Source organism: Macaca thibetana, chromosome 3 (genome assembly GCF_024542745.1).
Source record: "Macaca thibetana thibetana isolate TM-01 chromosome 3, ASM2454274v1, whole genome shotgun sequence".
Lineage (NCBI taxonomy): Eukaryota > Metazoa > Chordata > Mammalia > Primates > Cercopithecidae > Macaca > Macaca thibetana.
The window spans coordinates 125,595,152-125,620,779 of NC_065580.1; the positions used below are offsets into that span (position 1 = coordinate 125,595,152).

General features: G+C 41.9%; 2 protein-coding genes across 3 annotated transcripts in view; one reads left to right on the forward strand and one right to left on the reverse strand.

Annotated features, from left to right (window-relative positions):
- Positions 1-25,628, reverse strand: part of SEC61G (SEC61 translocon subunit gamma) — a 679,333-nt gene that overhangs the window by 642,203 nt on the left and 11,502 nt on the right. The gene's annotated exons all lie outside the window — the stretch shown is intronic.
- Positions 1-25,628, forward strand: part of LANCL2 (LanC like glutathione S-transferase 2) — a 66,253-nt gene that overhangs the window by 20,663 nt on the left and 19,962 nt on the right. For both annotated transcript variants that reach the window (XM_050783499.1, XM_050783500.1), the window contains exons 2-6: positions 5,799-5,916; positions 11,935-12,142; positions 13,469-13,616; positions 14,730-14,876; positions 23,467-23,649. In XM_050783499.1, coding sequence (XP_050639456.1) covers positions 5,799-5,916; positions 11,935-12,142; positions 13,469-13,616; positions 14,730-14,876; positions 23,467-23,649 — 804 coding nt within the window. The remainder of the gene's footprint in view (positions 1-5,798; positions 5,917-11,934; positions 12,143-13,468; positions 13,617-14,729; positions 14,877-23,466; positions 23,650-25,628) is intronic.

Consider the following 25,628-nt stretch of genomic DNA (forward strand, 5'->3'; position numbering starts at 1 on the left):
TGGCCCTACCTAGGATTGTTAGTTGGTCGAGAAGTTATGTGGGTTATTGTTTTGGGTTGTGGAACGTGGGATATTGGACCTTGCTGGAGGAAGGGACTTGTTAGAGAGGGGGATTATGGTAGGGTGAAACTGGTGTTCATCTGAATCCCAGGGAAATTCGTAAAGGTAGCAGGCATTATTGGGGAGAGATTGCTATGCCATTTGCAGCATCATTTGAAGGTGAAACTCATGAACTCTAGAAGATAAAAGTTTGGGTACTTTTTAAAACCAGTTACCAAAAAGGCAAAGAAAAACCTTTTACAGTGTGACTTTTCTGATGGGTGTCCATTTAGTTAACCTGGAAGTTAACCTTGATGAAAACATGTTTGAATTTAATTAGACATAGGAAGAGTGTGTTTAGGGTTAGGAGGCTATGAGTATAGCCTGGGATATAGGCTGGGAACACATGACTCATAGGAACAGTGTGAGACATTTTTGATTACTTTGAGAATTTAGATAAATATCAAGAAAATCCAGGAGTACAGAATTAAATTATGTTAGAGGAGTACAGAATTAAATTATGTTAGAGGAAAACATTGGTTAATGTTGACCTTCAAGATGAAACATTTTAGCGTTAGGCCACAATAACAGAACTGGAAGAAAAAGTTACAGAAGCTGACAAAGACTGCAGAAGAGAGTTACTATCCTATGCCTCCTCCAGGGGAGAAAAAGCTGAATGCAGTGGAACACAGCAAACTGGGACGCAGCAAACGTTGAACTTCTGAGATATGCTTCTGAAGATTTTTTTTTTTTAAAGAAACTTTTATAAAATTCTGAGTAAAACTTTGTGCAGTTTTATTAAGAGCAGAGTAACACCTTAAAAAAACCTTGTTTTAACATAGAGAATTAATGTTAGAAAGACTATACTAAATAATTTTTTCAAATTATACCAACTTAATTACATGCAAATTTCCTTTCATAAATTCTCCTTCATTAACCTTTTCATGACTTACACAGACCATTTACGACATATTGGACTTTGACTTGTTCTAAACATCCTTTTTATAACCTTACTTTAACATAGTAATTTATCATACAAGATTTTTTCTTCTATAAAATTTCTTTTTATACCCTTCCTTACTAAAAATACCTCTTTTCCTTTTCTTTTTAACTTTAAATGAGTTTTCAGTGTTTACATATTAGTTACACCATAAATAATGAGTCTTAGCACCAGCAACTTAGTAACAGCAGATTTAAAGTAGTTAGGAAAAAAGAGGGGAAGAGAGCTTTAGAAGACTTTACATAACTCTACATTGCAGGTTAACCATTTGAGCTCGGAATTTCTCTTGTAGCTTGCCCATTAGTTTAAAATGTTCACAAAAATGGGCCATAATATGTAATCAGCTGGAGTTTTAAAGAAAATGACAAAATCAGGGGTTAGGATGTTAGAGACTTTTTCCATTTTAAGGCTGGACTGCTGGATTGAACAGAAAAAGAGGAAAAGAGAAGAAAGGAATGGGCTGGGCACTGTGGTTCGTATTTGTAATCCTAGCACTTTGGGAGGCAGAGGCAGGTGGATCACTTGAGGCCATGAGTTTGAGACCAGGCTGGCAAACATGGTAAAATCCTGTCTCTACTAAAAATACAAAAATTAGCTAGGTGTGGTGGTACATGCCTGTAATCCCAGCTACTAGGGAGGCTGAGGCACGAGAATAACTTGAACCCTGGAGGCAGAGGCTGCAGTGAGGCAGAGGCTGCAGTGAGCCAAGATGGTGCCACTGCATTCCAGCCTGGGCAAGAGAGAGAGACTGTGTTTAAAAAAAAAAAAAAAAAAAAAAAAGGAATGGAGAGGAGTTAAGCTTTACAGGAGGGCTTGTGAGCCAGCCAGTTATTGCAAGGTGTGGGGCCAGCCCCTTTACTACTTTGGTTTATCCTTTATCTCCATCAGCCAGGGAGAGCCTTGACACCCTGGACCTACATGGTATGAGATGAATTTTTCCCACCTTCTCAAGTCACCACTTAAGGTGAGCTATTTTCAACTGGAGCAGGGAGCCCCTTCAGCTCAAGACTTTCAGGGGCTGGAATTCCGTCCTGGGAGCCCTTTGGTCCTCAGGCCTCATTTCCAGTGGCTGAGCTTCTGACAGAAGTCAGGGGCCCCAAACGGAGGGACCAGCTGGAGCTGGGGCAGAAGAACATAAATTGTGAAGATTTCATGGATATTTATCAGTTCCCAAATAATACTCTTATAATTTCTTATGCCTGTCTTTAATCTCTTAATCCTGTTATCTTCATAAGCTGAGAATGTACGTCACCTCAGGACCACTGTTGTACAAATTGATTGTAAAATGTGTATTTGAACAATATGAAATCAGTGCCCCTTGAAAAAGAACAGAATAATAGCGATTTTCAGGGAACAAGGGAAGACAACCATAAGGTCTGACTGCCTGCAGGGTTGGGCAGAATAGAGCCATATTTTTCCTCTTTCCTCTTGCTGAGAGCCTATAAACGGACATGCAAATAGGGAAGATATCACTGAATTCTTTTCCTAGCAAGGAATATTAATAATTAAGACCTTCATCTATAAACGGCCGCTCTGGGAGTGTCTGTCGTATGTGGTTGAGATAAGGACTGAAATATGCCCTGGTCTCCTGCAGTACCCTCAGGCTTATCAGGTGGGAGAAAAAAACCTCACCCTGGTGAATTTGAGGTCAGACCAGTACTCTGCTCTCAAACCCTGTTTTCTGTTGTTTAAGATGTTTATCAAGATAATACGTGCACAACTGAACATAGACCCTTCTCAGGAGTTTTTGATTTCGCCCTTTGCCTTGTGATCTTTGCTTTGCCCTTTGCCTTATGAAGGGCCTCAGAAGCATGTGATCTTTGTTCTCCTTTTTTGCCCTTTGAAGCATGTGATCTTTGTTACCTACTCCCTGTTCGTCCACCCCCTCCCCTTTTGAAGTCCTTAATAAAAACCTGCTGTTTTTGCAGCTCAGGTGGGCATCACAGTCCTACCGATATGTGATGTCATCCCCAGAGGCCCAGCTGTAAAATTCCTCTCTTTGTACTCTTTCTCTTTATTTCTCAGACTGGCCAACACTTAGGGAAAATAGAACCTACATTGAAATATTGGGGGTGGGTTCCCCTGATAGCAGAGGGCACAAGTTGGGTGGGGCTTTTCCCATGTATCTCACTGGGGGCAGTTTGCCTTTGGGTAGCTTGGCCGTCTCCACTGGTAGCAGTCATTTGGAGGAGTATCCTTAGGGAAACCTGGAGGGGGCTGGGGGCTTTACAACAGCCAACAGTTGAGCCTGCCTCTGCCTCTGCCTCTTGTTTCTGTTTTTCTTTGTCTTTCTTTTCTATTCTTTCTCTCTTTCTTTTTTTTTTTTTTTTTTTTTTTTTTTTTTGCCGTGTCCTCCTTATTCTGCTTTTGCTTATAAAAGACTAAGGAAGCAAATTTTATGTTTTTCTGCATAGGAGCCATGCTGTGTTACACAAGAAAGTTAGATGTTTGTTTTTGAGGATCTGGGGGTTGAATTCGTTCTAGTTTTTAAAAAATACAGCCTAGAGGTGAGTCTGCAGGAACAGATGGGGTTTGTCCCACAGTGGGACTGGAAAAGGTGCCACCCAGGGCTGACGGAACCGCACTTTCTCTTAGGGCATCCTGCCAATGAAGAGGGTTCTGCTCATTTCCGCTGAGGGACTCTAAGACTATCAGGATAAATTAACGAAAACCTAACTGTGTGCTACACAAGAGATCGACTTTAAATATCAAGACAAAAGTTGAAAGTGAATGGATGGCCAAGTAAGCAAGCAGTGGGCATCTGAAAACTTAGTGACTATGTGTAAAATGTCCCATAAAATAGCTCTTAGGTCGAGCAGGTAAAGAGGGTTTTGATACTTATGTTAATTAATTTTGTCCTGACTATAGCAAAAGGTTTTTGAATCAGGAATTTCTTCCTATTTACCTGACCACAAATAACCAGTGGGCAGTTCCCAGGTCCCAGTTCTTATCTGTGGTACAATGCAGTGCAGGTAGGGTATGATGGCCTTCATTGGCAAAGCCTGTATTGTAGATAAGGAAAGAAGGAAAGTAAATTTTCTGTGCTTTTTATAAAAGGGGAAAGGCAATTGTCTCCCCTTCCCTTTCTGAGAGTCTCATTAGCAGCATCTTTCTTTAATCTTTTCAGAATGTACATAAATATCTGTATGGAAAAGATGAGCCCATTGTCTTCAGTTTTACAAGTCAGAAATGTCTCCTGGTTTTGGGGCCTCATGCACTTTGAAATGTAAACACGCACATCCAGGGTTGAGGAAACCTCTCTGGGGTTCACTCTCTGCACACCTTAGTTCCTAAGGTTTACTTTTAGTCCAGAATACCAAATTTCAGTAGAATTTGCCCTCAAAGCCTTAATTGTGCAGAACCCACAAGTATTTTCTTTACAATCTCACAGAAGGACATTTCATTATGAAAATGAGTCAGTTTGTCAGGAAGACATACTAGTCATTAATTTGTCTATGCCTAATAACAGAACTTCAAAATGTATGAAAGCAAAAAGAGAGAGAGAGTTAAAGGGAGAAATAAACAATTCCATGGTCATAATGGGAGGTTTCTGACTAATTGATAGAGCAAGTAGATTTTTAAAAATCAGCAGAGGTGGGCCAGGCACGGTGGCTCATTCCTATAATCCCAGCACTTTGGGAGGTGGGTGGATCACTTGAGGTCAGGTGTTTAAGACCAGCCTGGCCAACATGGTGAAACTCCATCTCTACTAAAAATACAAAAATTAGTCGGGTGTGGTGACGGGTGCTTGTAATCCCAGCTACTCAGGTGGCCGAGGCAGGAGAATCACTTGAACCCAGGAGGCAGAGATTGCAGTGAGCCAAGATCTTACCATTGCACTCCAGTCTGAGCGACGAGCAAAACTCTGTCTCACCCCATCTCTCCTAAAAATACAAAAATTAGCCAGGCGTGGTGGCAAGCGCCTATAGTCCCAGCTACTTAAGAGGCTGAGGCAGAAGAATCGCTTGAACCCAGGAGGCGGAGGTTGCAGTGAGCTGAGATCACACCACTGCACTCCAGCCTGAGTGACAGAGCGAAACTGTCGTGCAAAAAAAAAAAAAAAAAAACAGCAAAGGTAGGAAAGATCTTAACAACACTGTCAGCTACATTATTGAAGAATATTGCATATTTCTCTTGGGAAAGACTGCCAGCAGTGAATAAGAATACCTGTTTTGTTTGCTCTTAGTCTTGGGACTTAATTCTTTTTATATAATACTATTTTTTAATCTGATAAATCCATAGTACTTGTTTTTATTTGCATTTCATTAATCACTGAGTGATCGAACTTGTTTTATGTATGCTTATCATTTGTTTTTTCTTTTGTATGAGGATGTTAATAATTTGGGGTCTAGTTATGTATTATGTTTATTATTGATTTATATCTTATATTCCATGTATTTCCCCTTTGTCATTAACTTTTAAACCATCTTTCTTTTGTTCTTTATCTTACAGAAGTTGAAATGTTTGTGTAGTTAAATCCATCCATTTTTTTCTTTTCTGTTTTTTTTTAAATTCTTTGATTTCTGCTAGTTGTTTTTTGTGATTCTACTTATGAGTTATAGTCTAAATAGGGTATTATCTCATTTAAAAAAACGTAACCTTATAAAAACCAAGATGGACTCCAACCAACGATACACTGAGATGGTCCAAGGAAAGTAACTGCTGTCTGTTATATTTGTACAATTTAGACTTTAAAGTGTTTATCACAACATTGTCCCATTCTTGTGCAGTTAAAGTTATCTCTTCTTTTGGATCTCAGATCATTCATAATTTAATAAGACGGATCCAGACCAAAATTAAAGATCTTCTGCAGCAAATGGAAGAAGGGCTGAAGACAGCTGATCCCCATGACTGCTCTGCTTATACTGGCTGGACAGGTGAGACTGATACATTTTATTCTTAGATTATGAGATGTAAGACTTGACTTTGAAATTTTCTTCTCTTTTAAAATGGTAAAGATTTGGCCAGGCACAGTGGCTGGTGCCTGTAATCTCAGAACTTTGGGAAGCCGAGGCAGGTGGATCACCTGAGGTCAGGAGTTCGAGACTAGCTTGACCAACATGGTGAAACCCCGTCTCTACTAAAAATACAAAAATTAGCCGGGTGTGGTGTCGGGCGCCTGTAATCCCAGCTACTTGGGAGGCTGAGGCAGGAGAATTGCTTGAACCCGGGAAGCGGAGGTTGCAGTGAGCCAAGATCGTGCCAGTGCACTCTAGCCTGGGCCACAGAGTGAGACTCCGTCTCAAAAACAAAAGAAAATAAAATTATAAAGATTTTATACTTTTTTTTTTTTTTTGAGACAGAGTCTCACTCTGTGGCCCGGGCTAGAGTACAGTGGTACAATCACAGCTCTCTTCAGCCTTGACCTCCTGGGCTCAAACTATCCTCCTGCCTCAGCCTCCCATGTAGCTGGGACCACAGGCACGTGCCACCACACCTGGCTAATTTTTTTATTATTTTGTAAAGACAGAGTCTCACTATGTTGCCGAGGCTGGTCTCAAATTCCTGGGCTCAAGCGACCCTCCTGCCTCAGCCTCCCAAAGTGCTGGGATTACAGGTGTGAGCCACCATGCTTGGCTGATTTTATACCTTTTAATTGAAGTCTTGCTCTATGTCTTCAATGATGAGATGATTTGGAATTTTATTTCTAAAGAAATGCTTTCTCCCTGAAGTTTGAACTTTAATATCTAGTGTGTCTTTTTTTAATAACATCATTTATTTAACCTAATATATAGCTGTCTATGAAAATGTGTAATTATTAAGAGCAAACTTGCCCTAGGGTCGGTTTTAAAGGATTCTTTGCTGCTCTGGTCATTGTGACAGGCTGTGGTGAGTGGTCTCTCTGTTCTGTGATATAAACTATCTACCCTACTGCCTGTACTTATTTGACTCATTTGTGCACATAAATGTTTTATTTTTATTTTAATGATAACAGTTAAACAACCAATAATATACTTCACATCAAAAAATGTAATTAAAAAATTAACTTGCCTTAACTAATCTTTGCATTCTTGTTATTTTACCCGGTATTCAGAACATTCTAATAATTATTTAGGGAATACAAAGAATATGAAGGATATAAAAGATGACCTTGTTCTCAGGGATTAGACTGAAGTCTGACTAAATTCCTAATGACAATTTATATACACATTTAGAGTGATTTCTTGCTGAATTCTTATAGCTTAATTAATAAACAGCATAGGCCAGCTGCAGTGGCTCAAGCCTGTAATCCAAAGCACTTTGGGAGACCAAAGATGGCAGATCACTTGAGGTCAGGAGTTTGAGACTAGCCTGGGCAACATGGCAAAAGCTGTCTCTACTAAAAATACAAAAATTAGCTGGGCGTGGTGGCATGTGCCTATAGTCCCAGCTATTGGGAAGGCTGAAGCAGTAGAATTGTTTGAGCACAGAGGTGGAGGTTGTAGTGAGCTGAGATCACATCATTACACATCTGGGCAATAGGAGTGAGACCCTGTCTCAAAAAGAAAGAAACAAACAAACAAAAAAACAAAAAAAAAAAAAACCCAGCATAGACAGAGGTATACATATTAGAGCCACCATGAACCAAACATGGGGCCCTGATAATATTGTGTTTGTGTTTATATTTACATTCATTTTTATGAACATTGTTTTTGTATTTATATTTGCATTCATTTTTGTGATGCTTATTTGCCTGTTATGCATGCAGCATTTACATAGTGACATTACATATGTCAAACTTCAAACTTATGAACCCAGACAGACATGGAGCCAGTTCACTTACAGGGCCAAAGATGTCTTAAATGTAATAAAATTAGATAATTGTGGTTAACCTGAAGTAAAATACAAAGAATAAGGATATTTTGGAAGGAAAATAGCATAGCTATTAGTCGCACAGGTTTCCCCTAAAAATCTTTTACTTACAACTTTTTTGCTTGTTGAAAAAGGGTTTCTAAACCCCTGATTGTTAGGTTCTAAACTGGCCGTGCATCACAATTACCAAGAGAGCTTTGTAAGAAACTACAGTTCTCAGCCTCCAGCCCAGAACAGTTACATTAGGAACTCTAGAGGTGGGTTCCAGAAATCAGTATTGCTTAAAAAATCCCTAGCTGTTGCTGTCTTTGGGAATCATCATGGAACTATTTTGTTTCAGTGATTTAAATTAATAGGGTTTAGAGGTTCAGGTAGATGTATGGAATCCACCTAGACCCATACCTCCCTAAATTGTGTGTACAATATAAGAAGGCGGCTGGGCACAGTGACGAACACCTGTAATCCCAGCACTTTGGGAGATGGAGGTGGGTGGATGGTTTGAGGCCAGGAGTTTGAGACTAGCCTGGGCAACATAACAAGACCCCATCTCTAAAATTAGCTGGGCACAGTGGTAAACACCCGTAGTCCCAACTACTCAGGAGGCTGAGGCAGGAGGATGGCTCAAGCCCAGGAGGTCGAGGCTGCAGTGAGCCATGAGTGCACTGCTGCACTCCAGCCTGGGTGACAGAGTGAGACCCTGTCTCAACAAAAGAAGAAGAAGAATGAATGAAGCACCCACAACTTATCCCTTTAGCAAAACTTTGAGACAGAAAATACACGAGTCATGTTGGGTAAAAACAAGCAGCATCCAGAATGAGTGTGGAGAGCCATGGTGTGCAGGCGAGAAAGCCCAGGGTCCAGGCATGGCCGAATCACCCCGACCCCACCCACCCTCCCAGAAACAACAAATAGCTATTCCAGGCAGGGTGGGCCACAGCCTCAGTGGGAACTTCTGTGGGCACATCCGAGTGCAAAGTGGGAAGACAGTGCCAGGAGAAGCTGGGAATAAATGTGTGGAAAGTGCACAGGGAATGGGGTTGGAGAGCTGTAGAACAGGCATGGCTTGCAGAGAAGCAGGTTTAGCTTGCAAGGTGGAGCGGCATTCTTGCTGGCCCCCGCTGATGGTGTAGAGAAGGAAGGAAGCAGCAGCAATGGGCACTCCTGATACAAGGAAGGGTTTGAGAGTCAGGAGATCTGGCCACCAGACTCCTCGTGTATTCCATACACTGTTCATCACTTAGCAAGAGGACACCGTTGGGATAAAAGTTGGGAAAGCTACCCTAACCATTTTCCCCTTCCAGGGATTTGTCCTATTAATAGTTGATATAGAAAAATTAAATTTTAAGAAAAAAATATAATTATTTTATCCATAATATAAGGAAGAAAAATAAAAATAAAAATTTCTCAATGGAGGGAGAAAACCACACCAGGAAGATGTCACTACAAAGTGGAGAAAAATTGGTGGTACTTTCAGCATTCATTTTGTAACTTAGTTAAGCAGTGAGTTCACAACGCAGAGGTAAAGACACTCAGAGCAGAGATGGCTAGACGGTAAGAGCACGTGAAATAAGAATTGACAGACCAAGAAAAGAAATTTAAGGAAAAGATAAAAAATCATTTCAGAAATGAGACCAAAGCGCAAGGAGCCAAAGAAAGAGCTGACCCCACAGAGAGCATGGGGGCAAAGTGTCCTCGTGTCTAGGAAGGGTGTAATAAATGTTTGCTTAATAAATAAGTGACTAAATGAAACTATCAAGGAAAAAATGCAAAGGAAAAGCAAGATAAATTAAAGAGACACTTCAGTTTTCCAGTCTAGCGTTTAAGGAGTTTACAAGTCACCAATGCATCCTAGCAAGTAAAAAGCTTAACAGAGTGAAAACTCAGCAGCTCTTCTTAGCTCCATCAGAGAAGTGAGGTCAAAGGGGCAAACAGCTGCACCAAAAACTGGCGAAACAGGTGAATGCCGAGAACTACAGTCGTGCATCGCTTCACATCATGGATGAGTTCTGAGAAACACATCACTGGGCAGTTTCATTGTGCAGACATCATAGAGGTGCTCACACATACCTAGATTGTGTAGCCAACTACACCTCTATGCTCTATGATATAGCCTGTTGCTCCTAGGCCGCAAAGCTGGACAGCATTGCTGCACTGAATACTGTAGCAATTGTAACATAATGGTGTTTTTGTATCTAAACATAGCTAGATATAGAAAAGGTACTGTAAAAATATGGTATTATGATTATGATCTTATGGGACTGTGCGTATACAGTTTGTTGTTGACCGAAACTTTGATGATGAATTACGGGGGCTAAGTGTGGACCAGCCAGAGAGACTTAAAAACTCGATGGACACCCAGTCATAGCGGGCTCTCACACTTTTGTGAACTTTACCTCTAGGAGCTCCACCAGATCTTCATGGTGAACATCAGGGAAAACTCCCCTCATGCTTCTTGTAGGTTCAGGGGAAGGCACTCCAGCCTGGGCAACAGAGTGAGACTGTGTCTCAAAAAAAAAAAAAAAAAAAAAAGCAAAATGAAAAATAATAAAAATCAGAGTAGGATATTAGACAAAGACTAGAATATTGAAGAACCTCAACTTAAACATGAAAGAAATGTTTCATTTGGCCTTTTCACCAGCATGTCATGTCTGCCAATACTTGTTCCTATAAAAGACTTTAGTAAATACATATTTATGCTGATTCTTTTTTTTTTTTTAACTTAGCTGTCATATTGTCTTCTCAAACCCAGATATACGAACATGCTTCTTTAAGAAGCCATATAGGCCGTTCTCTGGAGATTCTCGGATTCATTTGAAGATCTGAGTCTGTTCTTTATCCAAAATGGAAAGGTTGGTGGGTGATGAACACACACGCCCTTTGTACTGGTCGCCTTACTCTGTACTGTGTGGCTGCTCCAGAAATGGCGAGTTCACTCACCAGTTGGTTGGTCAGTTGTAGGGTTGTTCACTAAAGAACATTGAAAAACTGGGAAAAATAGGCCGGGCACTGTGGCTTACGCCTGTAATCCCAGCACTTTGGGAGGCTGAGGCCGGCGGATCACGAGGTCAGGAGATTGAGACCATCCTGGCTAACACAGTAAAATCCCATCTCTACTAAAATTACAAAAAACTAGCCGGGCGTGGTGGTGGGCGCCTGTAGTCCCAGCTATTCAGGAGGCTGAGGCGGGAGAATGGCGTGAACCTGGGAGGCGGAGCTTGCAGTGAGCGGAGATCAGGCCACTGTACTCCAGCCTGGGTGACAGAACGAGACTCCGTCTCAGGAAAAAAAAAAAAAAAAAAGAAAAATTGGGAACAATAGGAAAAAAAAGGAAGAGAGTATAAAGTTCAGAAAAGCAATCACTTGGGATAACATAAGAGAAATGATTTTATGAGAAGTAAAAAGAAGAGGATCCATGTTAGGATCTACAAGGAAGAATGAATGCAACTTTGGAATGAATGAAAATTAACTGAGGATGAGTAGGAAGTGATGTATCTTCTCTTGTCTGTGAATAAGAGGTATTACATCACTATGCCAGGACAAGCACCAAGCTAACATGTACAAACTTGGTTTCTGTTCTTTCCTCCCTAATTTCTCTGTCTTGGTTTTGTTTTGTTTATTCATCTTACAGAAATGTATGATATGGGGGCCGGGTGCAGTGGCTCATGCCTGTAATCCCAGCACTTTGGGAGGCCAAGGCGGGCAGATCATGAGGTCAAGAGATTGAGACCATCCTGGCTAACACAGTGAAACCCCGTCTCTACTAAAAGTACAAAAAAATTGGCCAGATGTGGTGGCGGGCACCTGTAGTCCTGGCTACTCAGGAGGCTGAGTCAGGAGAATGGCGTGAACCCGGAAGGCGGAGCTTACAGTGAGCCGAGATTGCACCACTGCACTCCAGCCTGGGTGACAGAGCAAGACTCTGTCTCAAACAAACAAAAAACAAACAAACAAACAAAAGAAATGTATGATATGTATTGTTTTGGTGTCACCCCTTTGGAAACATAGATTTATGTAGAAGGTATTTCATGTAATTACAAATAATGTCCTGAAGATAAAAGGAAAAGATAATAATGCTTTTCTTTTGGGGTGGGAAATTATTCCAGGCATAGCCCTTTTGTACCTGCAGTTGTACCGGGTCACATGTGACCAAACCTACCTGCTCCGATCCCTGGATTACGTAAAAAGAACACTTCGGAATCTGAATGGCCGGAGGGTCACCTTCCTCTGTGGGGATGCCGGGCCTCTGGCTGTTGGAGCTGTGATTTACCACAAACTCAGAAGTGACTGTGAATCCCAGGAATGCATCACAAAGTGAGTTTTAGAACTGGAAACATTTTCTCCCAATTCCCAGTGAAAGCTCTTGCTGTAGAAAGATTCAAAAGGGAAACTGTTTTTAATTTCATCCATTGCTGTAAACAGATCGTGCCAAACTGTTAATCTTGAGCATAGTGGTGGGATCGTATGCCCTCTTTTTATGCAAGCATGTGTGTGCCTTAATTTTGGGAAAAATAAATATATTTCTTGATTTTAACCATCTTTCCTAAGCAATTTTTAGTTTTCTTCAATGCATGAAAATTAGCTTACATGCTTTAGATTCACCATAATAACTAAACCGATCTTAGGTTCAACCCTTAAGTAACTGATTAGATATGCTAATGATGGAACAATTAGGGAATGTAAGCTTTTATTGCACCTATTGGTTTATAGTCTTTCTTGAAGAAGCAGAAATCACGGCTCATTCCTAGGGTCTGGTAGAGTATCTGGCACGTGCTAGTCAGTTAATGTTTGTTGAAAGACAGGGTGACGCTGGGTATGGCGGCATGCGCTTGTAGTTCCATTAACTTGGGAGGCTGAGGCAGGAGGATCACTTGAGCTCAGGAGTTCAAGGCTGCGGTGAGCCACCATCCTGCCACTGTACACCAGCCTGGGCAACAGAGCAAGACCCTGTCTCTAAAGAAAAAGAAAGAAAAAAATAAAGAGAGAACGACAATCTAATTCCCAAGCATTGGTGACATTGCAGTACCATTTTTTTTTTTTTTTTTTTTTTGAGATGGAATTTCAATCTTGTTGCCCAGGCTAGAATGCAATGGTGCGATCTCAGCTCACTGCAACCTCTGCCTCCTGGGTTCAAGGGATTCTCCTGCCTCAGCCACCAAAGTAGCTGGGATTACAGGCATGTGCCACCACACCCAGCTAATTTTGTATTTTTAGTAGAGATGGGATTTCACCATGTTAGTCAGGCTGGTCTTGAACTCCTGACCTCAGGTGATCCACCTGCCTCAGCCTCCCAAAGTGCTGGGATTATAGGCATGAGCCACCGCGCCTGGCTTGCAGCACCATTTTTATTTAAATTTTAAATCACTTTCTTTTACTTCTGGATTTCAAAATAAAATTTTATGGTTTAAAATAGATGTAGAGATTAACAGAAAGATGTTTTATTTTTAATTTTGACATTCAAAAGGAGACTAGTGAACTGGAGACATTTTTGTTGTGTTCTGGATTTGGGAATATTTTTAAAAATCATAGTTTTAAATTTAAAATAAATAACAGGTAATTCCTAAAGCAACAGGTTTAGTGTTTCAGGAAGAAGTACTTTAGAATTCCTCTGGGAAAAAATTAATTTTTCTTATTGGTTAGACTTTTGCAACTCCAGAGAGCGGTTGTCTGCCAAGAATCAGACCTTCCTGATGAGCTGCTTTATGGACGGGCAGGTTATCTGTATGCTTTACTGTACCTGAACACGGAGATAGGTCCAGGCACCGTGTGTGAGTCAGCTATTAAAGAGGTACTGTGGGATATGGGCAACTATGGGCATCTCTACCATTCAAACCTGTTTGCTAGTATTGAGTCGTATTAATAGCTGGACTCTGTTTCTAGGTAGCATTACTTTTTAAAGTAAGAAATACTGAAGTATTTCTTAAGAAGTACTTTTTTAAGTACTCATCAAAAGTAAGAAATAGCCCCTATTTTTTTCTAGGAACATTAACAAAAAAAACCTTACTCTCTTTCATCTTTTATTAATTCATCTGTTTTTACTGGAGCTAAACAACAGCGGCTTTAGAGAGTTAGAATGTTTATTTATCTTTCATGAGATGTCTGAGCTGGTAAGCATTTCAGGCTGGTACGAGTGGGGACCAACTTCTTATGTCTCATTCTGCCTTATCCTAGGGGCATACCCTTATTTGCAGGACCAAAGCTAGTTTAGCCCCTCAACCTATGAAGGGGAAAGAGGAGGTGGAGGTGACACAGCTTCCTTGTTAGGGACTTGGTTTCCAAGTTGCCCACTTTACTTCTGCTCCCATCCCAGTGCCAGAACTTCATCAAGTGTCTGTGTTCAGCTGTCTGTAACTAGGGGGCCAGATGCCCAGCTAAAACTTGGAATACTTTCCCAAAAAGGATGAGAGGAGATAGACGTGAGGAAACCGTCATTCCAGACATGCTATGCTTTTGATCTAGCTGAAATCCTTCATGCCAGAGCAGACCTCATATCATTAGTCTTTCATAAATAAAGCCAGTTCCTCCAGCCTTTTCTGATAGGTGTATGTGCTGCTCTTTTGGGAAAAGCACTGCAGCTACGGAGCAACTAAGAAATCCAAAACAGTTTTTATAAGACGTTTTTCTAGATTTTTGGTTGACTTTTTATACAAAGAATTTTTTATTTCTTAGACTTACTATCTTTTCCTACTCTAACATTGGCTCCTGATTTCTTTCTGCCTGCATTTATTAATTTATAAAAGAAATATAAGTATGTTAGCTGCTAACTACTTAAAGACTTTTAGGTTAAGTTTTCTGCCTCTCTCTATATATATGTCATATATATATATGACATACTGTTAATTGAACTACAGCAGGGTACATATACAGTTTTAGATTTATATTGGTCTCGTTCTCTCTGTAGGTAGTCAATGCTATTATTGAGTCGGGTAAGACTTTGTCAAGGGAAGAAAGAAAAACGGAGCGCTGCCCACTGCTGTACCAGTGGCACCGGAAGCAGTACGTTGGAGCAGCCCATGGCATGGCTGGAATCTACTACATGTTAATGCAGGTAGGTAAGAATTCTCTTACACACTACAGTATATTTGATCAAACATGAAATGGGAAATGAATCCTGCATACAAACAATCCTGCAGGCTGGATTGAAATACCCTACTTTGAATCGCAGATGCGTAACTCTGCCTTATAAACCACAGGCAGTGGATTTCTAAGAGTCCAGTGAGTTCCTGAGTACATTTGGTATGGAGTCTTAGAGCAGATTAGTTATCTCTTCCCCACACTTTTTTTTTTTTTTTTGAGATGGAGTCTCACTCTCTCGCCCAGGCTGGAGTGCAGAGGCGCGATCTCGGCTCACTACAACCTCCATCTCCCGGGTTCAAGCGATTCTCCTGCCTCAGCCTCCCAAGCAGCTGGGACTAGAAGCGCACACCACCACCTCCAGCTAATTTTTGTATTTTTAGTAGAGACGGGGTTTCACCATATTGGCCATGCTGGTCTCGAACTCCTGACCTCGTGATCCACCCACCTCGGCCTCCGAAAGTGCTAGGATTACAAGCATGAGCCACCGTGCCTGGCTTGTCCACCCTTTTCTTCTGTGCTTGTCCTCCTGCTGATTCCAGTAGGAACTCTTAATGGGGAAAAATCTTCAGGGAGCAACAGGGCCTGCAGAACCCAACTGAGGCAGTGACTTTGTCACGTCCTGATAACCTCGCTTGCTGTCAGTTGTCTTCTATATTTTTGATGAGTTTGTTGCTGTGGTTATGATTTTGTCTCTCAGTCATCCCTGACACCTATTAAGTACTGACTCTTCTATCAGGCCAGTAGAGACCCCACACTAAACATTGCTTCAGGCTGTGTTTGGCTTGAGCATAAGCCTAGGACTTCAGCCTAGCCTGTGGCCTATGTTCTCTTCCCTGCAAGGCATAAAACCGCCTCTGCCACCACCTCCTCCTCCTCCTCCTCCTCCTCCTCCTCCTCCTCCTCCTCCTCCTCCTCCTCCTCCTCCCCCTCCTCCCCCCCCCCCCCTCCTCTACCCTCTGTCCTGCCCACTGTTCCCTCCCCACCTTCTCCCTCCACCTCCCCTCCTTCTCCTTTCTTCTTCTTTTAAATTAAGCTTTCTTTATTCTACAAAACTACAAAACTAGTAAGTCAAAGGATGTGGATTAGAATTTAGATATCTTAGACTGGAAAACCTATATATTACTTTTTTAAATTTTACTTCAGATTCTTTTTATGTCTAATCTACTATATCATGTCCTCACTCACTAAAGGAAACTAGGAAATTCATGTCTACACAGGATTAAAACTTTTTCTAGGTATTATTTGTCTTTCTTTATTGTTGTAGAAAGTAAAACATGCATATATGCATATAGTTCGTTTTCTGAATTTACTTTTTTTTTTTTTGTTTTGAGACGGAGTCTCGCTTTGTCGCCCAGGCTGGAGTGCAGTGGCGCGATCTTGGCTCACTTCAAGCTCCGCCCCCTGGGTTCACGCCATTCTCCTGCCTCAGCCTCCCGTGGAACTGGGACTACAGGCGCCCGCCACCAAGCCTGGCTAATTTTTTTTTTTTTTTTTTTGTAGTTTTAGTAGAGACGGGGTTTCACCGTGTTAGCCAGGATGGTCTCGATCTCCTGACCTCGTGATCCGCCCGTCTCGGCCTCCCAAAGTGCTGGAATTACAGGCGTGAGCCACCACGCCCGGCCTTTTTTTCTTTTTTTTTTTGAGACGGAGTCTTGCTTTGTTGCCCAGGGTGGAGTGCAGTGGCGCCTTCTCAGCTCACTGCAACCTCTGCCTCCTGGGTTCAAGCCATTCTCCTGCCTTAGCCTCCTGAGTAGCTGGGATTACAGGCATGCAACACCACACCTGGCTAATTTTTGTATTTTTAGTAGAGATGGGGTTTCGGCATGTTGGCCAGGCTGGTCTTGAACTCCTGGCCTCTGATGATCCATCCGCTTCAGCCTCCCAAAGTGCTGGGATTACAGGCATGTGAATTTTCTTCATGATGCAGGTACATGCTTTCAAAGTAACCAGAATTCCATATCTCATTTAAAAATGGCACTGTTATTTTGAACAGTTAGATTTTGTATATGTGTTAGGGTTCTCCAGAGAAACAACCAATAGGAGATAAATACTATATTTGAGATGGGATTTCTTATAGGAATTGGCTCGTGCAACTATGGAGGCCCAGAAGCCCCACGATCTGTCATCTACAGGCCTGAGACCCGGGGATGCTGGGGCTGTAACTCCACTCCGAGTCAGAAGACCGAGCCCCAGGGGAGCCAAATCCCAGTCCAAGGGCAGGAGGAGACTGTTGCCCTGGTTGAAGCCAGCAGGCAGGAAGGAGCAGATGTTTTCTTTCTCTACCTTTGGTCCTTTCAGGCCTTGGATGGACTGGATGAGGCGCACCCACTTTGGGGATGGCCATCTGCCTGACTGAGTCCACTGTTCAATGCTAATCTCATCTGGAAACACCCTTTGAGACACACCCAGACGCCATGTTTAATTTGACACATAAAATTAACTATCATAGTGTATTCTGTATTTTCCCAGAAAAATGTTTTAACAGTGGTTCAGGAACTTTTTTTTTTTTTGGTGAGACAGGGTCTCAGATTGCAGTGGCACAATCTCAGCTCACTGCAAATTGCATCTCCCAGGTTCAAGCAATTCTCCTGCCTCAGTCCCCCAAGTAACTGGGATTACAGGTGTCCGCCATCACGCCTGGCGGCAACTTTTTTTTTTAATGCTAATTCCCTTAGGGGAACATAGTAATGTAAGAACCACGCCAATGTCGTTCATGTGTTTAGGCCGATTTTGCTGTATATTAGGGACTTCCTTGGGAGGAATATAAATCATAAAATTTTCCATTGATCTGTTTTTAAAGTGAAGAACGTGGAACACTATGTAGTAAGTACTTGACTTAGAGATTGAGCCAGGTTTTCTTTCAAGATTCTTAGGCAGTGGTGTGGTGGAGCCTGCAGGGAAGCTGCCTGCATCTCTTCCCTGATGCATGGTTCGTGGCTGTTGTCAGTGCAGAATGATGGTTCAGAAATGTGGAAAGGAGGGCTTTGTTTCTCATACTGGGTTGCAGCCTGCAGGGTGGCCATTCTGATGGCTAATGGTAGCCTTGGGCTAGAAGCCAGAAACAGATATTCTGAGGGAGTGGAAAGGGAGCAGGAACGTATGCCAAGCCAGGTGGCCGAATGTATGTGTTCGGTGAGCTGCAGGAGGCGTGGAGTATTTGCTAGAGAAGTGTGTGTCTGCACAATTGGGCTTCATGCTCCTTGAGACCCATGTTCAGAAAATGGTGGCATGAGCAGGATCTGAGGGTAGCGTTTTCGGCCCTCTGAGTCAAAAGGTGAAGCAGAGGAACAAAACCCCTCCCTGCGTGTCCTCCATAGGCTGGCCTGAGCCTCCCTGGCGCCTTCTTAGGGGCAAGTGCTGGCTGCTTGGTTGTTGAAGCCGCAGAAGATGGGGGAGCAGTCAGGTGGTTGTCACTGCCAGTGCAGTCTGCTGAAAGGGCTGGTTTCCGCTTAGTCCTTAGGGCAGAAAGTCTCATGCGGTCAGCACGGGAGGGGCAGAGCAGGGTGAGCCCCACCTCTTAGCCTGTCATGACTGGTAGCTTAGTTTCAAGGTTGCCTCAGGCTTCCTCGGCCAAGAAAGGGTCTGCTGAGTGAGTTGGGGGCTTAGAATTTGGTTCTTATTTCTCATTGTCTGGTAGTTTAGTCATGTAAAAGTAGTAGTTTCAACTGGAGGGTGTCGTTGAAAGGCTATCAGAACAATATATGCAGAAACTCTTAAAATATCGCTTAAAAGGAACTCCACTTTCATGACAGAATAAAAACAGTTCTCTTGAAAATCATCTCAAAACAGCCAGAAAAACAACAAAAGAGAAACCAAAGTTCTTTGATGAAGCTAGGGGACATCTGGAGCTCCAGCTGCAAACCTGTAAACTGAAGCAGATGAAGGAATGACAGCTGACCTTCTGGGATGAAAGATGGTGTCAGTGCCCGAGGGGGAGGGTGCCCACAAGAAGCAAGTCAGTTTGTTCCACAGAACCCCAGAACTCAGGAGGGGAAAGTGCCATGTCCCCAGTAGGCAGTGCCACACATGGGCTTAGGTGGCGCTCTGGCACAAGAGGCTTCTTTGAGCATGTGCAGTGGTTGGACCTCTGTGAGAACCTACACCCAGCACAGGGAGGGAACTGCCTATCCTTCAACTCGTGCTGGAGACAAAAGGAGCTAGGTCTGGAAAAACGGACTAGGCTCTTTTCGATTCAGGAAAGCCAGATGTAGAAGAGAGCTGGAGTGAAGCACAGAACTAAAAATAGGGGGGAGAGAATGAGTGTCCATGGTCTAGGGTGAGACTGCCTCTCTGTCACCTCCAGCCTCAGGCACCATCACCTCTCCTTCACCCCAAGGGGCAGCGCCACCTCCACCCCGCTTGGGACTTGAAGTCACTTCTGGAGAAACAAGTAGCTCAGATAAAAGTTTCATAAGTACAGGTATTTGAAAACCCCCATTAAAACGTTAGTCTGCCATCCATGATGGTTAATTTTATGTGTCAACTTGGCTGATCCCTGGTGCCCAGACATGTGGTCAGACATTATTCTGGATGTTTCTTTGAGGGCGTTTTTGAATGAGATTTACATTTAAGTTGGTGGACTTTGAGTGAAGCCAGCTGCCCCATAGGATGTGAGTGGGCCTTGTCCAGACAGTTGAAGGTCTGACTAGAACAAAATGCTGGACCCCTAGGCAAGAGAGGATTCTCCAGCACTCTGCTTTCAGACTCCAACTGCAGGTCCTTCCTGAGTCTCCAGCTTTCTGGCCACCCCAGGCAGTTTGTGGACTCATGAAGCCTCTGCAGCCAGTTCCTTGGAGTGAATCTCTTTCTCTACTTCTATACATCCTGTTGGTCTACTTCTTTGGAGACCCCGGCAATCCCCCATCCAGCCACTCCACACTGATTCCCACCATTCCGCAGCCCCTCCTGTGCACTGAGGGCAGCGAGGAGCTGTGCCTTGTGTGTGAGCACAGACCGGTAGCCCATGAGCAGACACGGCAGAAAAGCCCCAACTTGAAAGGTGGAGACCTGAACAAGTAGAAATAAAAACAAAGAGAAAGCAGGAAGTGGAAGAAAGCTTTGAAGAAATAATAATTCATAATTAATATCTTCAGGGAAATAAGAGATGCTGTTGCATCCAAGAAACAGGCAACATTTGATGGAAAAAGAGAGCTCTTGAAAATAAAAAGTATAATGGCTGAATTTTTAATAAATTCATGAAAATGTTTGGGAATCAAAGTCATATCTTAGAAAGCGGGCAGAAATAAGACAATGGGAGGGGAAAACGTAAGAAAGCAAGAGGATTAATCCAGGAGGTTCAGCATGTGACTGGTGGGAGACCTAGTGAGGGAGAACACACAATAGGAGGGAGGAAAATAACACAAGAATATGCTCTAGAAATGAGGGACATAGGCTGGGTGCTGTGGCTCGTGCCTATAATCCCAGCACTTTGGGAGGCCAAGGTGGGCAGATCACTGAGGTCAGGAGTTTGAGACCAGCCTGGCCAACACAGTGAAACCCCATCTCTACTAAAAACATACAAAAAATTAGCTGGGCATGGTAGTGGGCACCCATAATCCCAGCTACTTGGGAGGCTGAGGCAGGAGAATCGCTCGAACCCAGGAGGCAGAGGTTGCAGTGAGCCGAGATCACACCACTGCACTCCAGCCTGGGCAACAGTGCGAGACCCCATCTCCAAAAAAAAAAAAAGAAAGAAATGAGGGACATAGTTGCATATTGGAAAGACCTACCAGGTTCCTACACAATGAATGGAGACAGACAAATCCACATCATGCCCGTCATTGTGAAAGCTTAAGATAAAGGGATAAAGAGACAGTGCTTAAAACGTTAGACAAGAAATAGCCACGTGTAGCGGCATGCACCTGTAGTCCCAGCTACTTGGGAGGCTGAGGCAGGAGAATTGCTTGAACCTGGGAGGCAGAGGTTGCAGTGAGCCGAGATCATGCCACTGCACTCCAGCCTGGGTGACAGTGAGACTCCGTCTCAAAAAAAGAAAAAAGAAAAAAAAACTTTAGAGAGAAAAAGGTTATGTACAAAGTCCAAAAATGGCATTGGACTTTGCAACAGTTTCACTGAAGCTAAAAGATAAATGGAAGTGACTTCCAAGTTTTGAGTAAAAATGATTTCCAACATTGCATTCTGCCCAGAAAGTTACCAATTAAATGTGGAGTAGAGCAAAGACTGTTTAAAACATCCCGTTCCCCTGTACTCCATCTCAGGAAGCTACCAGAGTGTGGTGTCTACCACAACAAGGGAGTGCTCTAAGAAAGAGGATCAGATCCAGGGAAGAGGGGCTACCCAAACAAGAGAGGGAGCAGAATCCCCAGGAAGTTGACAGGTGCAAGTCCCAGGACAGCAGTGGCACAGAAGACCTGGAAAGCAGCTGATAATGGAGAGTCGCCTCCAGGGAAAACAAAGTCATAGTAGATTTGACCATGTGGAAAATCTTACCGAGAGACTTTTTACGGAACTGTTGGTGGGTATGAAAGAGCTTAGGTACTGGTTTAAAGAAAACTAAGCAAATAAAATGTTAGAAAGTTACTCCAAGAAAAACTAAAAGGTGTAAAAGAATATCTAATTCAGTATATTTACTGTTTCAGGAGCAAATAGTATTTGCATAGCATAGTCTGTAAAGAACACAGGATTATGGATGGTGAGCAGAGTGAAATTCTCTTGGGAAGATTAGAGGAAGGAAAGTGTCCCTCATCTGCCACAAGGGGAAGCCTAGAATCAGTGACTCAGGGCACAGCCGTGCATGGATTGTTTAGAAATACCGTGGTAATGTGAATAAGCAGCTAACAACCACCACAACAGAAAGGAACTCAGTTGTGTCCTAGGAAGGACATGGTCTGTTGGTCTTTGAATTAAGCTCCTCAATATTTTTTGACTTTTTAAAGTGGTTCAGTATTTATTACCTGTACGAAAGTAATTTTAAAAGTATCATGTAGCCTTTTGGAAATAAACTTCATGACCTATAGTTTTTAAAAAGCTAATACAGTCTCTAAGTGTGTATCAGGAAAAACACCTAAAGATTTTCTACTAAATATAGTTTTATTTCAATGAAATTTAGAAGTATTGATATTCCTTAAATTATCTTTCCTTTATTTTTAATAAAATTAACTTTTTGTTGAAGAAATGAGGTTTTTTATTCTGTAGGAGAAGATGTCATGTTGTAAACTTTGGTGCTTATGGAATGATGAGAATTTAAAGCAATGCAGTGTTTTATTTCAGTTTTGAGAGTACTTTACATCACCCCGACATTTGCCACCAAAGCCAAATGAAAACTCAGTGGCCAGAGACAGGTTCTCTATCTCAGACTTCACCAATATGCAGATTTATGTGGTGCTAACATGTCACTTTAAAGATATTGTGTGGTGTTAACATGTCATCCTAAGACGTTCTGTAGCGCTAATATGTCACCCTAAGACGTTTGTGTGGTGCTAACCCGTCACTCTAAAGATGTCATGTGTCGCTAATGTGTCACCCTAAAGAGATTGTGTGGCATTAACTTGTCACTCTAAGGATGTCATGTGGTGCTAACATGTCACCCTAAAGACGTGAGGTGTTAACATGTCACCCTAAGATGTTGTGTGGCGCTGTCATTCTAAGGATGTCATGTGGTGACATGTCACCCTGAGACGTTGTGTGATATTAACATGTCAGTCTGAAGGCATTGTGTGGCATTAACATGTCACCCTAAAGTCATTTTGTGGCATTAACATGTCACCCTAAAGACATTGTGTGACACTAACATGTCACCCTAAGATGCCGTGTGAGCTGGCATGCCACCCTAAGACGCTCACTTAGCCTTGCCATCTGACTCTTCTCACCAGGTTTTTTCGTGGGAATCTGTACAGTAACTTGAGACTATTTGAATGTTTTAAGTCCTTTTAAAAAAACAATGCCTCAAAATTTGCAAATATTTTCCAAATATGTTTTCCAAATACTTAGTCCCTGTAGTGAAACTTAAACACAAATTCAATAATGAATTCTAGTAGGTAACATTTAATGAGTGCCTTCAGTTAGTAAAAGCCAGTATCACCACAAATTGTTGGATGAAGGAGTGAGGCATGCATTTTTTTCTCCTTTGTTCCTTACAAACGTCTTAGGTGTTGAGTACTATGATTATTCTATTTTAGAGATAAAGAGACTGAGGTTAAATAATTTGGCTGAGTAACAAAGCCAGTATATAGATTTGGGAGAAGGGGGTACCTGGCTTTCTAGAAGGTGTGAGCCCCATGGAAGGATATCAAGTATTCGTATTTAAACAAAGCAAAGCAACAAAACAAAACCTACCTACTCCTAGGTTCACTTGCCATTTAATCATTTCCTTTATTACTCATCCACCAAAGAGGAGACAAAATACATTATAACACTGAGATTTCAAAAACTTGAAACAAGTTCTGCCTAAGTCTTAAATAACCAGACAGTTGAATTAATTCTAATTTTATGTGCTCTTTCATTTTCCATGTAATTGATGTTTTATTTTGTTAGCCGTGATACAATGTAAAAGAAATAACTTCAGAAAAAATAATTTGTGTTTTATTTTTGTTTGTTTAAAGCCAGCAGCAAAAGTGGACCAAGAAACTTTGACAGAAATGGTGAAACCCAGTATTGATTACGTGCGCCACAAAAAATTCCGGTCTGGGAATTACCCATCATCGTTAAGCAATGAAACAGACCGGCTGGTTCACTGGTGCCACGGTGCCCCAGGGGTCATCCACATGCTTATGCAAGCGTACAAGGTCAGTGCTTCCACTGTCACGGCCATCCCCTGTGTGGGGAGCCAGGTTTCCCTGTCAGGTTTTTGGTCTTGCTTTGGTAAGGCCATTTGACTGTACACTAAAAACCTTTTAGAATGAATGTTTTTACAAAATAAAGTCTTTGTATTTTACCACTCATCACCACTGCCATTAGTGCTACAAGTCTTTGTGTACGTATGTGATTGTGTGTGTTAACAGGGTTTATATTCATGTGTAAAAGAAAACGTAGATGACAGAGCAGTGATGAGATGATTTTCGTTCTAATGAGTATGGGTATCCAGTAAAGTAGTGGATAGGATTATAACCAAAGTGCTTTTTTGTTCATTTTCACATCATTTCATTTTCTTGCTTGAATAAGCCTTTATTGCTGGATTATTAATAATAATGATGATTGTCTAAGAGCTTTTGAGTTTAAAATTGTTATATTATTCTCAAGACATAGGTGGTACTCAAATTTGTATACATCTGGGATACTATAGGAAAATAGGCTGAACCTTCACTGATTAATTCTAATAGGCTTTAAATATGTTTGGGCATAATATTAACAACGCTATTGATTTCTTCCTGGACTAAGATTTATCATATAAGTTGAAAACCAGTGATGCTTCTTTTGTAATTTTATTTTTATTTAATACATCTGTATTTGTAATAATTGATGTTGGAGATTGTTGCTCATACATCAGAGTATACAACTGTAACACAATGATTGCTCTGTTCAACACAGTATTTTGGCCAGTTCTCTTTGTTTAGGATAGATAGATGGAATTAATGGAGCAGAACTCATATCTCTACCTGGAAATAATAAGAACTGATACCTGAGTCAATTTTATTTTTTCTTTACGGCCACCATAATAAATTACTCAGAAAAATTATGGGGAATTATCTCTCATGATTTAGGCTAATTTGTCAGAAATTTTTAGTCCTCCTACAACAACACCAAAAATATTCAAATCATATATAAGATATGAGCATTCAAGACAACAACTCAGAAAGTTATGACGTTTGGTCAGAGTGAAACACGATGAAATGTATTTTTTGAAAATAACATGTATCTTCCTAACAGTACCCTCACTTTTACATTAAAACATAATTCTGTTCAAATCACTGCCTCCCTTTTTTAGAGTTTTGGAGCAGTTGTAACTTCAGTGTCATAGAGAAACATCTGTAATATGTCCAACAATAAGGTGTGAGCACAATATTGACTGTACAAACAGGGGCCCTCTGATACTTAAAACAGATGTATAACTGCTAAAACGTGGAGGCTCCTTTTTGTCAAACTCCTTTTCCCTTCACGTGAAAGAGGCTCAGCCGACACAGCTGGTTGTTCTTGGTGGCTGATCTCTGCTGCCGGGTGTACCTTTCCAGTCTGTTTCAACAGAGCCCTGTGGAGAGCAAGCAGGTGCCAGGAACCAGGCTATCCTGTGAGGACCCTTCCTCCTGGGCCGTTTCATTTTCATGAGTTCTGCTGACAGTGGCCACCATCTGTTTTCACCACTGCTGGCCCCTTGGGAGCAAGCCAGCACGGCTCGGCCACTGACAGGCTGCAGGTGGCTGCGGCCAGCTCCTCCTGGCAGGGCTTCTGCACAAAACACCATTCAAACAGCTTGCCTTGCCCTGTTGGTTCCAAAACAAATTTCTCTCCTCCAGAAAGCATAGAGCCAAAGATGTCAAGATCCCATACTTAGTCTTTAAAATGTAATTGTGTCCTCTACATTAAGATTCTTGAACATGAGGAACAAGGAGGAATATCAGAATCTTCTGGGGGTAGGAAGGCATCAGTGGTAATTTGAAAAAGCATATATATTTTATATTTCAAAATAGCTAGAAGAGAAGATTTGAAATGTTCCCAGCATAAATAAATGATAAATGCTCAAGCTAATGGACATCCTGAATACCCTGACTTGATCATTACACATTATGTGCATGTATACCACATGCACCCATAAATATGTACAATTATT